Genomic DNA, 14,611 nt, shown 5'->3' with positions numbered 1-14,611 from the left:
CCGTCGTGACAGTGAATATGACCTCCAAGATTGACCACCGTTATCATTTGCTCAACAAAGGCTGGAAGTAAATGACCACTTAATAGCCACTCTTACACTACCTATGGGCAGGGTGAATAGGCACATTATGGGTACACTGAGTATATACTTAAGTGTCCGAATTAGTGCATGCACGACATAGCCAGGCTTATCAGACAACGTGCTCATTGGCAGCAGGGGTGAGATCTGAGCGTAAAGGAGGGAACGGCTGGACACTCGGCAGGGATGGTTTCCCTCTTTCAGCCACTGCAGAGGACGCCTGTTTTTGCGTGCACCTGGCCGTCCCGTTTTCTGCAGACGCGCGTTGGCGCGCGCGTTTTTACCTGTCGACCACCTATTCATGGCCGACGCATGCCAGCTCAAGAACAATGGCAAGGGATGCTGGTGCACCAGACGGTCATTGGCGCGATCAGTCATCCGCGCCAACACGCGCTCACATTCTTGGCGTGGCTCGCCCAGCGGGCGGCGTGGCCAGCTGAGGGATCCTTCCCAGGAGACGAGATGAATAAAGGGGCGTTATCAGTGGGTGTGGTTATCAAGCGGGCGTCGCAAAAGCATTATCAAACTAATTGCTAGAGGCTGTCAACCAGTGGTGAGAAATCAGGGACAATTGTGACCGACAAGCTTTGTCAATGTATGGTAGCCCAATGTAGCAAATCCAGCAGCGCGATCGAGGCAACGTACACTGATTTTGGTTGTACAGTACGTGCTGACAGAGTTGACAAACCACTCGCGTCGTTCCAGCGCATGCCTTTCCTTTAATACAGTGGGGAATCGTTATGTACAAAACTGTTCTCCACCGGGATTTCCCACGCCCAGATGTGTATTCAGTCTCTTCGCCTAAACGCCCTGCCATGCTACAACTTTTCTTCAAGCTACAGACCAAATAAGTATGCGATCTATTATAGGCTGCAATCGCGCTCCAAATGCAGGCGCGCTCACCGACTTTTCTCAGGAGTGAGTTTGGGCAGGAATGGCCCAAGAGGAGCACTTATGCAGCAGCGCTGGACCCTCACAGCAGCTTTCCTTTCTCATGTTGCGCTTTGGTCTGCCGTGCAGTGATCACTGTGGAAGTTCACACTGTCGCGAATCTCATTTTTTTTTCTTAATGCTCTGGTTCACTGCTTTTGCCACCGAAGGAGGTGTAGGGGCCAGTATCCCCATCCGCTCGTGAGCACCACTGGCTCTTATCTGTCCTGTGGCTATTAACTGGTTTGATTTGTACTCAAAGGAACTTACTAGCTTCCTATTTTACCAGATTTGCTTTGATACAATGCTGCGGCAATGCAGCATTACCTTGTCTTCTCCAAAATAAGAGCCAGCACCGCTATGGGTAACTTACTTGCGGTCAAAACGCCAGCAAGTTACCAACACACATGCTGCCGTAGCTTTCACCCTTCCGTCAGGCACGTAGCAGTTATCGGGGGCCGTTAGCGACAGATACTACGTGATACACGAGAACAGCTGTTCGGGAAGCTGCTGATAGTTTTCAGTCGATGGCGCCGGTGATATAGACGGTAATAAATTAGGAGTTATGTGCACGACCTCTGCTGGCTGCCATCTCACTGATTGCAGCACTTTCCAGGCGCTGGACCGCCAAATAATGACGTGTCTGTCAGCTGACTATGTTCAGTGCGCCCGGAACCCGACCTGGGAGACGTATTATGCTGGCGGAAAGCAACAAAATTAAAGGGATTGTACGTGTTTTTCATAACAATGGAGTTTATTCTAGAATCAGTAGATTAAGGCGGCAGAAATCAAATGGTGGGAATCATTCAATAAAAATGTCCTAATCTGTGCGATGTAACGTTCAAAATGCGGGATCACGCCACCGCGTGCCTGAGTTGTTTTAGAGTGGCTTGAGTCATTTACTACTTTATTCATAAGATGTACGTAAGTTTATTCATAAGACTTCTGCTGCGCAGAATACGTAGTTTTCTTTTAAACTGGTAGTGACACCTAGTTGTCCGTACGGTAGTATTGAACAATGGGCTTGATCAAGTGCACCATTTTGTCCACCAGCATCAAACATGCCTACTTTTCAGATGATAATAGGTCCAAAGATTTCACGCTTTCACGGGAAGTGGTGTGGCTCACTTACAGCTGAAATAAATGCATAGGACAGCATTTCACTCTAAGAAGGAAACCCATAAACACAGAAACCCCATTTAAACAATTTAGTTTTTAAAAATGCTATGCACTATATTGTTGAGGTTTTTGTTCGGAGCAGCTTTGGTGTGTTTTTGCTGAAACTGACGGTGTGAGCCGTCTTCAGAAATGTTCCCCGGCTTAATCAATGGTAGAGTTAAAAGCACAAGTAAAGATCGTTCGAGCCCTATGCACATTTAATTTCACATGTACGAGTACCCGTCCAGTGAAAAATGTCGGCAAAAGAAACACTGAATGGCCTAGGCATTTCGGAGAAGCGTACTACTGCATATACTACTCTCCGGGACCGTGAGCTCCAACGCTCTCCGTCGTCTCGCCCGTACTCCGTCCCACATCGTCCCTCTCCGGGATCTTGAGCCCCGATGCTATCCGTCGTCTTCGCCCGTACTCCGTCCCACATCGTCCCTCTCCGGGATCTTGAGCCCCGATGCTATCCGTCGTCTCCCCCGGACTTTGTCCCACATCGTCCCTCTCCGGGATCTTGAGCCCCGATGCTATCCGTCGTCTCGCCCGGACTTCGTCCCATATCGTCCCTCTCCGGGACCGTGAGTTCCTGCCCGGCCCGTCGTCCCACTCGGACCCTTCCCAGATCGCGGCTACTCTTTGTGACGGCCGAGCGCTGTCGGCGGCGATAAACTCCGGTGCAGGCGGTAATACGAGGCCGGCGCGACGGCCGGGCCATGGCAGCCAGCCGGCGACGGCGGCGGCAGCGGCCGAGCGCCGCGCCGCTGGGCCCGGGCGCCGCGCCGCTGCGGCCGGACGCCGCGCCGCTGGGGCCGGGCGCCGCTGCGGCCGAGCGTCGCGCCGCTGGGGTCGGGCGCCGCGCCGCTGCGGCCGAGCGCCGCGCCGCTGCGACCAGGTGCTGCGCCGCTGGGGCCAGCGCTGGCCGCTGCCGTCGCCACTGAAGCCAGCGGGCTCAGCTCCGGCGACGTGCCGGACTAGGCCACCGGCGCACTGTCGGCGATTCGGGGCCGGCGGAGCCAGCTGCGGCTGAAGAGACGGTCGTCGGCACGCGGCGTCAGTGGCTGGATGCTGGCCCGACCCGGGGAAAAGAGGGACAAGGAGGAGGGCTAGTCTCTCTTCGGAGAAGGACTAAGGCCGGGGGGCCGGCACGTTCCGGTACAGTGGGGAGGGGAGGCGTGGCTCGAGCATATTCGACAGTGTGCCTGAGACTGGTTATGAGGCCTGGAAAGAGATCGTGCTGTGGCGACGTATGAATGCAGCTTCACCAAAATTTTCGCCAAATGATACGAGCGTCTGAGAATATATTTGGATTTGACGATGGATTTTGCAATGACGGATTTGCTTATATATCATTCGGCTGCGTTGAACGCTCCCAACGAAGCTTACAACCGTGCTTCAGACTACATTTTTGGAAAAGGCGCCTTCGTTGCTGTGAAAGGTTTCCTGACGAGTGTATTTTACTTTGAGAGGTTATACATTAATACGGCCCTCACATCACGCTCAGCAATGCATTCTCAGGTCGGAAATATATAATACGGAAATAAAAAAACGTGGAAGGGTATCGGCAGATCAAGGCGAGTTAAACTACATGTGATGTCGCATAATTCCTTTCGTTTTTCGTTAGTTGCAGGCATGCTACCAACAGAAGCATGCAGCGATATGTCAAACACGCGCCGGGCCACTGCTAAGTCGCCTTTCTTTGATTGGGCGGAAAATTGTGCCGCTACTTAGCGCATCAGATGACACTTGAAGGAATTTTCATCGAACGCTGTGGGATGTCAACATTGGCGTTCGGCACTTTGTCATGCTGTGGCTTTCATGAAGTTTAAAAACCTGCGAGTTATTTCATTTAGCCTGAACTTTTGAGTCTGGCAAGTCAATATGCTGATATGCACTGGGTTTTCCAATCTAGTGGTATCTTATGTTCTGATTAGCGAAGTAGGTCAATTGGTCCTGGATATTAAAGCTGCCTCCCCCAGCACAAAAGAAGCAAAGGCCGAGCAGCCGCCGGCTCATAACGCAGCTTTAACTCACTTCCTTCAATGTCAGTGTGAGTCATACAGCTGTCAGGACAGTTCATCGCAGCTCAAGGACAAATAGACTTGTAGGATCATTTCAAAGTCTACAGCACTGATGCAAATGATTTGGTCCACGAGAGTGATCAGCGGGAAAACTGCACAGTTTGATTAAAGATAGGCTAACGAGAACATGGCAGTATTATATCTTCAGCGTGGCGGCTGACCAGCATCGGATAGGGGGGGGGGGGGGGGCTGAGACCTGCGCAGTGGCGCCACATAGCTGACCGACGGGGTAGGGGCAATTGGCGACGCGTCAGTTGACATAACCCCACGTGGTTAATGAGAATGAGCACGGATATTTGCGGACTACATCATTTTGTCGACAGCAGAGACGAAGAGCGGCATATCTGACACTCTCTGGTGGACTTCCTTCGCCGTGCTGCGCCTTGGTACCGCTTGTGAGCGTGCGCAGCGTTGCCGGGTGCCTCGCTGATCGCCTTTCGTACCTGTATTCGGGGCCGCCTGCCGGCGTGCTCCACCTCGCTGACCGTCTTCCCGCCTGTGCTCGAGGCCGCCTGCGGGCGTGCTCCACCTCGCTGACCGCCTTCCGTACCTGTATTCGGGGCCGCCTGCAGGCGTGCTCCACCTCGCTGACCGCCTCCCGCGCCTGGGCTCGAGGCCGCCTGCCGGCGTGCTCCACCTCGCTGACCGCCTCCCGCGACTGGGCTCGAGGCCGCCTGCGAGCGTGCTCCACCTCGCTGACCGCCTCCCGCGCCTGGGCTCGAGGTCGCCTGCGGGCGTGCTCCACCTCGCTGACCGCCTCCCGCGCCTGTGCTCGAGGCCGCCTGCGGGCGTGCTCCACCTCGCTGACCGCCTCCCGCGTCTGTGCCCTGCAGGCTGGCTGGGCGCCATGTCGATAGCGCTCTCCTGGCTGCTGTCGCCGCTCACCATCGCCATCTGCCGGCGCAAGTCCACCCGGCTGACGGCTGTGCTCGGGGGTCTGGTCGCCGCGCTCGGCATCCTCTTCAGTTCCTTCGCGTCTCGCTTCCACCAGCTGTTCATCTCGTACGGAACCATATTCGGTAAGCAAAGACGACTCCAGTCATCGCATTACGCTGGTTGCGTCACAATCGCAAGAGTTCACTCAAAGTGTGGGGGGGGGGGGGGCGGCAGAAGCGATGTTGAAGCACGTTTTAATCGCTGTCTTGCTTGAATTTGCATCACTGTCCTCGGCCCATGCAATGTTCAATAGGTCGAGGGAAACGTTGAATTTTTATAAGGTTGTGAAGAGCTTCCTGCAGCATCACTCGTCTTTCTGGCTTAACTCCCTTGGCGTGGGTTTTGTCAGGTGGTGGACCATACGCAATGGCTTGTCGGCAGTCGCCAGAGTTCGGTGGTAGATGGCGCGCGTTGCAGCAGTGAGCGCGGGAGTGTGGGACTCCGTGCTCGTGGTGCTGCGATCTCACCGCAACTGTTTACCGCAGCGCACACTCGTGCAAGCATGGCAGCATATTTATACATGATTCGTAAAAAGATAATGAACACTCAGGGACCGTTTACACGACTGTAAAGCCGTTTTGGGTAACTCAGGGACCGTCCACACGACTGCGCTGTCGTTTCGGGTGACTCGTCGCTATGGTTACGCCCTTGATGCTGTACATAAAGCCGAATGGTGTGAAGACAATGTCCGGATACGGGTTGACGGGTGAAGGCCGGCTTGGTTGCCATTTTCCTTCCTGCCACGGATGCTGGACTTCCTGGCTAGCTTTACCAGCAGTTGTGCTGGATATCCGATAGTGAGATAAAGTCTTTGTTCAGCACAAGTCGTGAAGAGCCGCGAAGGAAGCATTGCCTTCAGTCGGTTTGTTCCAGCAACGATTCACGGTCGGCTTAGGACCAACGGCTTTGTCCCCCTCCCCTTCCTCCCTTCATGGCTAACTGATTGAAAACTTCATGGTAAGAGATGGTCTTTTGCCGTCGTAGTTCAGGCTGGTTTATACCCTGAATGTAAACACGAAGCATGCAATTTTTAAAGAAACCAGCAATATTAAAGGGAGTCTTAAACCCGAGCCACGGATCGCGAGACACGATCTCGCTTAACAGAATTGGGCGTCTACCAAACCAGATTATCATGTCCAATGTGCTGAAGTCCCAGAGGACAGGCTGGGTTATAAGTGTATGTTGATTTTTATCTTGACATGCACACGCATGCTGTCGCAGATCCACATAGGCACGTGTGATTGTGAGGCCACATATTGTAGATAAACTAAACTAGACCAGACTGAAATAATTGATCACGTAGATTGAGTAACCGTGGCTCCAGGTCTTACGATGACGATGAGGTTTCTAGGGCCCGAGCGATGGCGTTTTCGGGTTATTACAATAATGCGATGCAGCTTGGGGGCTTCGATTTCATTGCTCTCGCGACATTTGTCGGTGTCTTCTAGACACATCATGCCAGTTCGCTGTTGCTGAGATGTGACATGAGACCCATGACCCGTGACTTGACCTTCTGGCACCGATTGCCTTTTCCGCGTCTCGGAACGTACTCCCACCGGTCACATCGGGCCGGTCCTGTTGACCCGCGGCCCTGCCGGCAGCGGTGGGCGTCTCTATGACCCGGGACGCGTCCACGCTGATGGTGGGCCAGTACTTCAAGCGGCGTCGCGAGCTGGTGGAGACGGTCGTCATGTCGGGCAGCGGCGTCGGGCTGGCGCTCATGTCCGCGCTGCTTCAGGGCGCCATACAGTGAGTGGTTGGCCCAGTCACCTGTCACTTGCCACCCGTCTGAGACTTTCCTCTTTGAGTGACACCAGGGAATGGGCACAGCAGTGGTTTGATTATTTTATTCCTATGATTCCCAGTAAAAGAGCCTGAAAAAAGAATATAGGCGAACCTTGACTCCCAGTGCACTGACTTTCACCTTGGAGCTCAGTGAATTCGGCTAAAGCTTAGTGTGAAGGACACATATGTAGAATTGAGCAGGGCCATTTTAGAAAGCCGTTTTTTGTGTTTACTATGTAACGTCTACCAATCATGAAAGCCCGCGTCTATGGCAGGCCATGCATGGGTGGTGGTGCCGAGCCTGACGTATTTGTCTCACGTGCTCCCTTCACTCATAGTTTTGTGAGGTGCAGCGCGGCGAGTGTCTCCCAGCCCTGACAGCGCTCTCCCAGCATCCGCCAGCTCATGTCCAGCTCCGTGTGCTCGTCGGCAGGGCGGCCGGCTGGCGCCTGGGCCTCCAGGCCGTCACCGGGGTCATAGTGCTCACCTGTCTGCTGGGCACCTTCTACCGGTCCGCCTCGCTGTATCACCCGCAGCGCAGGGCCATCCTCCACTTGAAGCACTCCAAGAAAAAGGTGGGCCGTCACTGACCCACGGGTCGCCGCTGTAGTCACAAAAGAAAGGGAAGGTCCACCATAAGCAAGGATAAAACCAAGCTCTAACGAGGTGCCATATGTTCGTACGCATGCAGGTAAAAATGCATAGGTACGTTCTCATCCGTGTGCTATGGAGCCGAAACATCATTCTATTGATACTGTCAGATCACCAGTGCGTCACGCTTTCTGCGTGCGCAGCTCAAGAGCGCCGCGCGACCTCCGGCAGGTGAAGGGCAAGACCAAGGTGGAAGACAAGCCGCCGTTCCTCGACTTCTCGATGCTGAGGTCGAGGACGGTGCGGGTGCTGCTCGTCTCCACCAGCCTCAGCTCCCTGGGCCTGCACACGCCGCTCATATACCTGGTCAGTCATCACAGCGGCCGGCGCACGCCGAAGCGGCGCCGCTCTGCAGGCTGCCACGGAGCGGCACAAGGGCGCAGATGACATGATGTAGCGTCCCGCGCGCTTTAATTGCACACAGAGCAGCTTCTGCCACATTGTCACAACTCACAAGTTCGTTCGCGACAGGACCCGGGAGTAGCGAAGGCTCTTTTGTAACTAGAGAAGGAGAAATCGTTTCACCAGCGGGATCCGGAACAGCTGCATGGCAGTGTTGGGGCTGTCACATAAAGCCCATTTGTTTTACAACTTGTATGGAAAGGTTTTTATTTCCTACCGGTTCGTTGCGCAGTTTCAAGTATTGATTGCGAGCGTGGCCTTACAGAGGATGAGTTGGTAATGTGGTATGATCCGTTAAGAAACTTAAGAGTGTAAAATGCTTTGGACCTTTCGGGGTAGAACTTAAGAAACAAATCTTTATTGGCCGAGACAGAGCTTTCCAAGCTAGTTGCAAAGCAGTGCGATTAAGTTGACAGAGAAAGCAGGCATGTACTGTCATTGTTTCAATTACGACAATGCTCCGAAGCTGGTGTGTTCGGGTGCTGCCTGACGCGGAAGTAACAGTTTTTTTTCTGTAACAAGAAGTAGCGCCGATATAACCAACTTTCCAATGAAAGCTAATATTAACTTGCGTTGTGAGACTAGCAGCCATGTAAACAAGATTTAAATATACAGAAGATATATCCACTGTTCCTTGCAGATCCGTCTGGTTGCGATTCATTTGCTGTAAACGTAGGCTACAAGATCCCGATTCCAAGTGTACTTTGCTGCGTCATTCATAGCCGTAGCCGATATCAGTTTTGATGAACGGAATGTGAATTTGATTTCGACATAAAATGCAAAGCAAAACCAATCCAATGTTTCTTGTTTTGGTCCATTAATTACACTTTCAATGACAGCAATTGCATGGTGAATTGACTGTGATTTATTTGCGAGGGTGATAGGTTACAAACAAAACATTGGCGTTGACACTGCTAGGCGTTTTGCATGAGACTTCGCGAAAGGCCACGTATGTGACAGCCCACAGAGACTCTATGGCATGGAACATAACTGAATACCCACACATCATGCTCCAGTCATAGCGACTCAAGCCTGCCTTGACCTGACCGTGGCAACGCCATGGGAACGCTCTCTTGTTGAGGCTGTACCCATCGTACCGGTCAGCGCTCCTGTCGGCTGCCACTGCCTCCGTTGTGAGCTTCACGGCTCGCGCTGTAGAAGGGCTGGGCTGGGCACACCCGTTTTCAGAAACACGTGGAGCAATCCCTGGAGTTCGCTATCATCCGTGCCTCTTACATGGTATGTCACTGTACCCTGCCACCCAACCGAGGTTCACCATCACCATCTATGTCATGAAGAACCTCGTGTGGCAGTCTCGCCGTCTGTGTTCTGAGGCTGTTTTTCGGGCGTTCGTAAGTTCTGATTGGCCCCGGCAGGTGGTGCTTGCGAGCTGTCCTGACCGGGGCGGCGGCATCCGAACATAAAGCCGAACATAAAAAGTTGAGTGGGAAAACTTGAACGAAAAATCCAAAGAAAAAGTTAACAGGGATAGACGTCGACGTCGACAGTATGGTTTATGAAATAACGGGTCGGAACCAAAGATCCAAGATCTTATTTTCAGAAGGGGGAAGCGGGAGCTAGGACCAAGCATTGGTAACCAGGGCGCATGCCTATCCAACATTGGATTAACGAACGGACGGATCTGGTGGGCACGGGCACGGGCACCGCACCGCCGTTGTGCGTCGCCTCCTGCTGTAGGCGCCTGTGTCTCTCGTCACCGTCCCAAAAAATCGCTAGACAGGGAATTTTCATGGGCATTGATCGAAGCTAGCGGCGTACCCACAGCAGAGTGGTCCCGTGGTAGCCTTAGGGGCGTGTTCAGTACGGCTTGGTGGTAAAGTTTCGAAGGCGGCGGTCCTGCGAGGAGCGCTCGCTGTTTGAGTGCGGTTGTGCCCAATTTTGAGGTAAATATGACCTCATGAGCATAATCACGGCGTAACACATTGAATTCTGTCAACACAATGTTTGCCCTATAACGTCATTTAATGCTTGTCCGATGGTGTATTAAAGGTCGATGACTCAGCATAAGACCTTTGAATTCATAGCGCCGAAAAACCAGAAGCTGCAGGCCTGTCGTGTCTATATCGACTTTTTGTTATTCGTGTTTTATTCCTGTTGGCTCTTTGTCCGTTCCAATGTTGTGTACTGCTGTCGAGTTTGATTCCTTCAGCTTTTCTCTCGCTCTGGCTTTTATCCCCATTGACTTTTGAGACTTTCTCCAACTCTAATTATATTCTCGTTCATTTTTTTCCCGTTGACTTTTTCCGACTCAACCGACTTTGTTCAACTTCATCCCTGTTGACTTTTATACCTTTTGTCTTTTTGGCGCGCAACATTTTTTCTATTCGACTTCCATTCTGGATAACTTTAATCCTTTTGAAACTATTCGCGCTCTTCTTTTTCGTGCGACTTTTTCCACTCGGCTTTTCCCCAAGTGGGAACCCAAGGTTACTGAGTGGGAACCCAAGGTTACCGACTCAGCCCTGACATGCTCATCCAAGCCACCAGCACGGCCTGTACGATGTCTTCCGGACACGCCATTACTGCGTTTCTGTCCATCTTGCTCTCCAACATGTTCAGTGAATTGCCAGCCAGGCGTTGCCGCCTCCTCTGGTCGCCAATGTGCCGTGACGCGTCCACGAGGTCAATCCGAGCCCCGATAGCGACCACGGGCCACCTACTCACCGATGACTTAACATGCCAGTGTGCTCAGGTCGACACCGGGACACCACCCAAACGGCTTTGCGATTGGGAGAGAGAATGCTTAAGACTTGTACCAGTGTGCCTGGCGACGCTGGTCAACCTGCGCTGACTAAAGTGGTGCAGTAGTGAATTGACAGCACCCCGTCGGGCAGCCACCAGGCTGTGCCAGGGGCGCTGTCCCACAAGTTGAATGGTTGGACCACGGGGCCGATCACCTGGGCCAGCCCCATTGGAGATATATGGGCCTGTTGAGAAGTCGACGACACGTCCGTGGACCCCATTCGCGTCCATGTGGTGTGACGAGTTCCCTGACCTGCCGGGTGATGTCTGGTCCGCCTCAGCAAGAGCCTGTCGCTGCTGTATCGTTGCGTTAAGTTGTGTGTTGAGCAGTGATGGCAACAGCGTCACCACGTAGGAGCGCAACGTAAGCCGAACACGTAAGCCGAACCAGACACGCTGGTACACGGCTGATAGCTTCCGCCTCCGGTGGTTTCGTGGCTGGACCGTGCCGCAGCGTCGAGCTGACCGTCGTCGAGCTATGGCACGGTGCGTGGTCCGTGCCGGCGTGTCCACCGTGTTCGCTATCAAGAGTCAAAGTGACCTTGCGGGCATCCTCCGGAACATACGTGACCACGTTAGAGAGCAATGCCAAACGCCGACGGGAAAGCCACTGGACTCGGTCGGGGGACAGCCTGAACAAGAACGCATTCATGGAGCATCGGGAAAACGTCGTGCTGGTCATGTTGACGACGAGGATGGACCGCTCAGGACTGAGGCGGTCGCTCCGGTCAGGATAGCTCGTCAGTACTGCCGATCAGAGCTTATAAACGCTCGAAAATCAACCATGGAGCCAACACCTGCTCACGTGAATGAACATCGTAGTCGCCTTTAGGTGGGCGGCAGAGTAGTATACAATGTGAGAGGTACGGGTGTATAGCGAACTCTCAGGAGCTGCTCCACGTGCTCCTGAAACGTGTGGGGCCGCCAGCACCACTCTGCTGCAGGACCGAGCCGTGAAGTTCACAACGGAGGCAGCGGCAGCTGTCGTGAACGCTGACCGTACGGTTGGCTACAGCCTCAACAGGGGAGCATTTCCACGGCATTACCACGGCCAGGTCAAGGCAGTCTCGAGTCGCTGTGACTGGAGCATGATGTGTGGGCGTTCAGTGACGTTCCCCGCGACAGAGTCCCTGTGGTCGAGCCTGTAGGGGAGAGTGGGATGAGTCGCATCATGTCTAGGTAGTATCAGAGCGATTTGTTCCAAATTTATGCGATGGATGGCAGCCTTGAATCACTCAGCTGACGCATAGCAGCTACCTGTGCCTGTGTTAGTGTGCTTCCGACCGCATTCCTGCACCCGTCTTGGGATTCACGCGACAGCTATGTGTCTTGCACATCGGTGTAAGCTATTGATCTGGATTTCAAACTGATAGCTTTTTCAGTTTTGAAATGTAAAGGCCTTACGGCATAATTAGACTAATCTGAAATCTATGCAGAGTGGTGGGAAATTGCATTTGTCGTATACACTGCAAAATGTTTGGTGTCTGCTTCCGAAGGATTTCGGGGTGACACGAACTTTTTCCAAGATGTCGGGCGATACATGCTGTATTAGCTGTGCATGTGACATACTGTACCAATGATATAACGCACCGAACCGTCAATGATTGACTTAAATGATTGTCATGACTTATTGTCATTCAGAATACAAGTCGACAACTACATTACTTGTGGGGAACCATGATTTATACCTGAGCAGCAAGACCGCAGTGGCAGCAGTAAAAGAAACGCTGATCGATAAAAAACACAAATGTGTCATGCTGCTATCACGATGAATTACGAAATAGCACAGACGAACGCATTGGGTGCACATTGGGGCGCATAAGGCGTGCTCCTCAAAATTTCATCTCGACATATGAAGCTGAAGGTGATGTGTGTTTGTAGATATAAAAAAATCAGTTCTGTCTTCACTTTTTTATAGCGTGAGAGAGCTCAGAATAAAAACCGACGCAACGTTCTTTATTCTCCCCTGGTTGGTTTCTAATGTAGTTTTGTCAGCTTCACAAAGTCTGATGCAAAACGCGTGGTAGTGTTAACATCATTGTACTGTTGTAGCCTATCACCATCGGGTAGAAGTGCGTCGACCATCGGTGTTAGAAAAAGAGCGATCAACAAAACCACGGAAAAAGGATGCAATGACCGAACGGGTGGCACCTTCGGCTCTGACTTCGGGGCTCGGGTTCTAATCCCGGCAGCTCCATGACACCTGAGGGTCACTGCAGTCGCGGGGGCTTTTTAAAAGAATGTGCCACGGTTTGCGTCGCGTTCCATCAAAAGCCAAGATGTGCGTTACACCACTTGCAATGTGAGGTTCTTGCATTCGATTAAAAAAAAAAAGATGCGCCAGCAACTATACATGGTATAGCAAACTGTACAATTACAGCTTTGTGGCATTTGATGTCGGGGGGTGGTAGTACCAGCTGGACGTGCACGGGACTGTCATATCTCTTTTGAATCTTAAAATTATTTTTCACTCTCCTGCTGGTCATAAACCACGATTTAATCCCGGTTCAGCAACGGGCGGTTAGTCGTAGGGGGCGGTTAGTCGTATTTCTGGTTCTGGAAGGAGGAGCCTACAAACTACGTTCGGTCAAGTTCGAGCCGAGATCAAGCAACATTCAGTATACAGCTTGACACTAAGCTGAGAGATCCGGTAAGAGCCAAGATCCAGCTTGGAATGTATACAGGTAACCAACAAGAAACAGTCTAGCAGTGTCTAAAGGCACAGGATGAACCAATCTCCATCCTTACCAAGATCCAGCCTGAAATATGCCTAGATTTCCTGGAATTATTCCAAGCACGTAGAACGCACCAAAGCCCAGAACACATCAGAGGGAACTAGTGAAAATGAAGGTTTTGCCTAGAATTCTTGCCAGGGACCACTTCGTCCAAGAAGTCAATGGGAATCAGGAAACCTGGTCTAAAGTTGGTGAAGGAACAGTGTCTGGTTTTTGAAAAACAACCAATGGGATCCAGGAACATGGAGTTGGTGTTTATGAAAGAACCAATGGAAACCACGGCCCATGGTTTGGTATTCCCATTCGTCCCCGTGAGCGAGAAGCCGGAACCAGAAATCTGCGTTGGGAACCAGGCGCATGTCAAATCTTGAACTCGGAAATTTGTTAATGGGTTGTGGCCATTTCTATCTCATATTTTTCCGAGCATTGTTTAAAATCAGGTCAATATCAGCGCTGGAACATGTCACCGGAAACCGATCGAAAGTCAAGCCAGTTACCACGAGGGCACAGTAGTCGGGCAGGCCCATTGAACCACCTGCGCCATGTTTGGTGTGCAGGCGCAGCAGGCACGGCAGGAGGGGATCGCCGACGACTCGGTGCTGCTGCTGCAGAGCTACCTCGGCCTCGGCTGGACTCTCGGCTGCTGCGCCTTCGGCTTCGTCGTCGTCAGAAATAATCAGGTGCGTGCCGCGCTGCCATACTGTATCAATGTTTGTAACGTGTCCTTACAGGTTTTGGTCACTCATTGCATTCTCTGGTCGCATCCCGTAATCGCTTCAGCAGAATAGTCGTGAATTCGTCACAGCTGCATAGTATGCGTCCATCTAAGTTGGTGAAAGAAGTGCTTTTATTGTCATGCATGCCTGCATGCATACATGCGTATGCGTTGATAAAAGCACGCGGGTACTGATAGATGCATTAGAAAGCATATGGATATTTTGCAATCTGGCGACATGCTGTCATTATTTTCAGGATTTTTTTTGGAGGAGGGCACCAAAGCCATAGATCAATGAGCGTGCAGCTGTAATTACTAAACTTTTGGAAATTGTTCTTTTAGAAATGGTTAAGTATTTTACGTGTTCAGAG

At 52.1% G+C, this 14,611-nt stretch overlaps 1 protein-coding gene across 1 annotated transcript in view; it reads left to right on the top strand.

Moving 5' to 3' along the window:
* The window catches only part of LOC119100537 (uncharacterized), a 35,600-nt gene extending 21,062 nt beyond the window's left edge, over positions 1 to 14,538 (top strand). Inside the window, exons 4-10 of the mRNA XM_037223624.1 lie at positions 4,761 to 4,976; positions 5,087 to 5,272; positions 6,791 to 6,938; positions 7,408 to 7,549; positions 7,797 to 7,931; positions 14,083 to 14,205; positions 14,512 to 14,538. Coding sequence (XP_037079519.1) covers positions 4,761 to 4,976; positions 5,087 to 5,272; positions 6,791 to 6,938; positions 7,408 to 7,549; positions 7,797 to 7,931; positions 14,083 to 14,205; positions 14,512 to 14,538 — 977 coding nt within the window. The remainder of the gene's footprint in view (positions 1 to 4,760; positions 4,977 to 5,086; positions 5,273 to 6,790; positions 6,939 to 7,407; positions 7,550 to 7,796; positions 7,932 to 14,082; positions 14,206 to 14,511) is intronic.
* Positions 14,539 to 14,611: the final 73 nt, after the last annotated feature.

The sequence above is a fragment of the Pollicipes pollicipes genome, unplaced genomic scaffold, assembly GCF_011947565.3.
Source record: "Pollicipes pollicipes isolate AB1234 unplaced genomic scaffold, Ppol_2.1 Scaffold_4881;HRSCAF=5763_pilon_pilon_pilon, whole genome shotgun sequence".
Classification (NCBI taxonomy): domain Eukaryota; kingdom Metazoa; phylum Arthropoda; class Thecostraca; order Pollicipedomorpha; family Pollicipedidae; genus Pollicipes; species Pollicipes pollicipes.
This window is presented reverse-complemented; position numbering and strand designations above follow the sequence as displayed.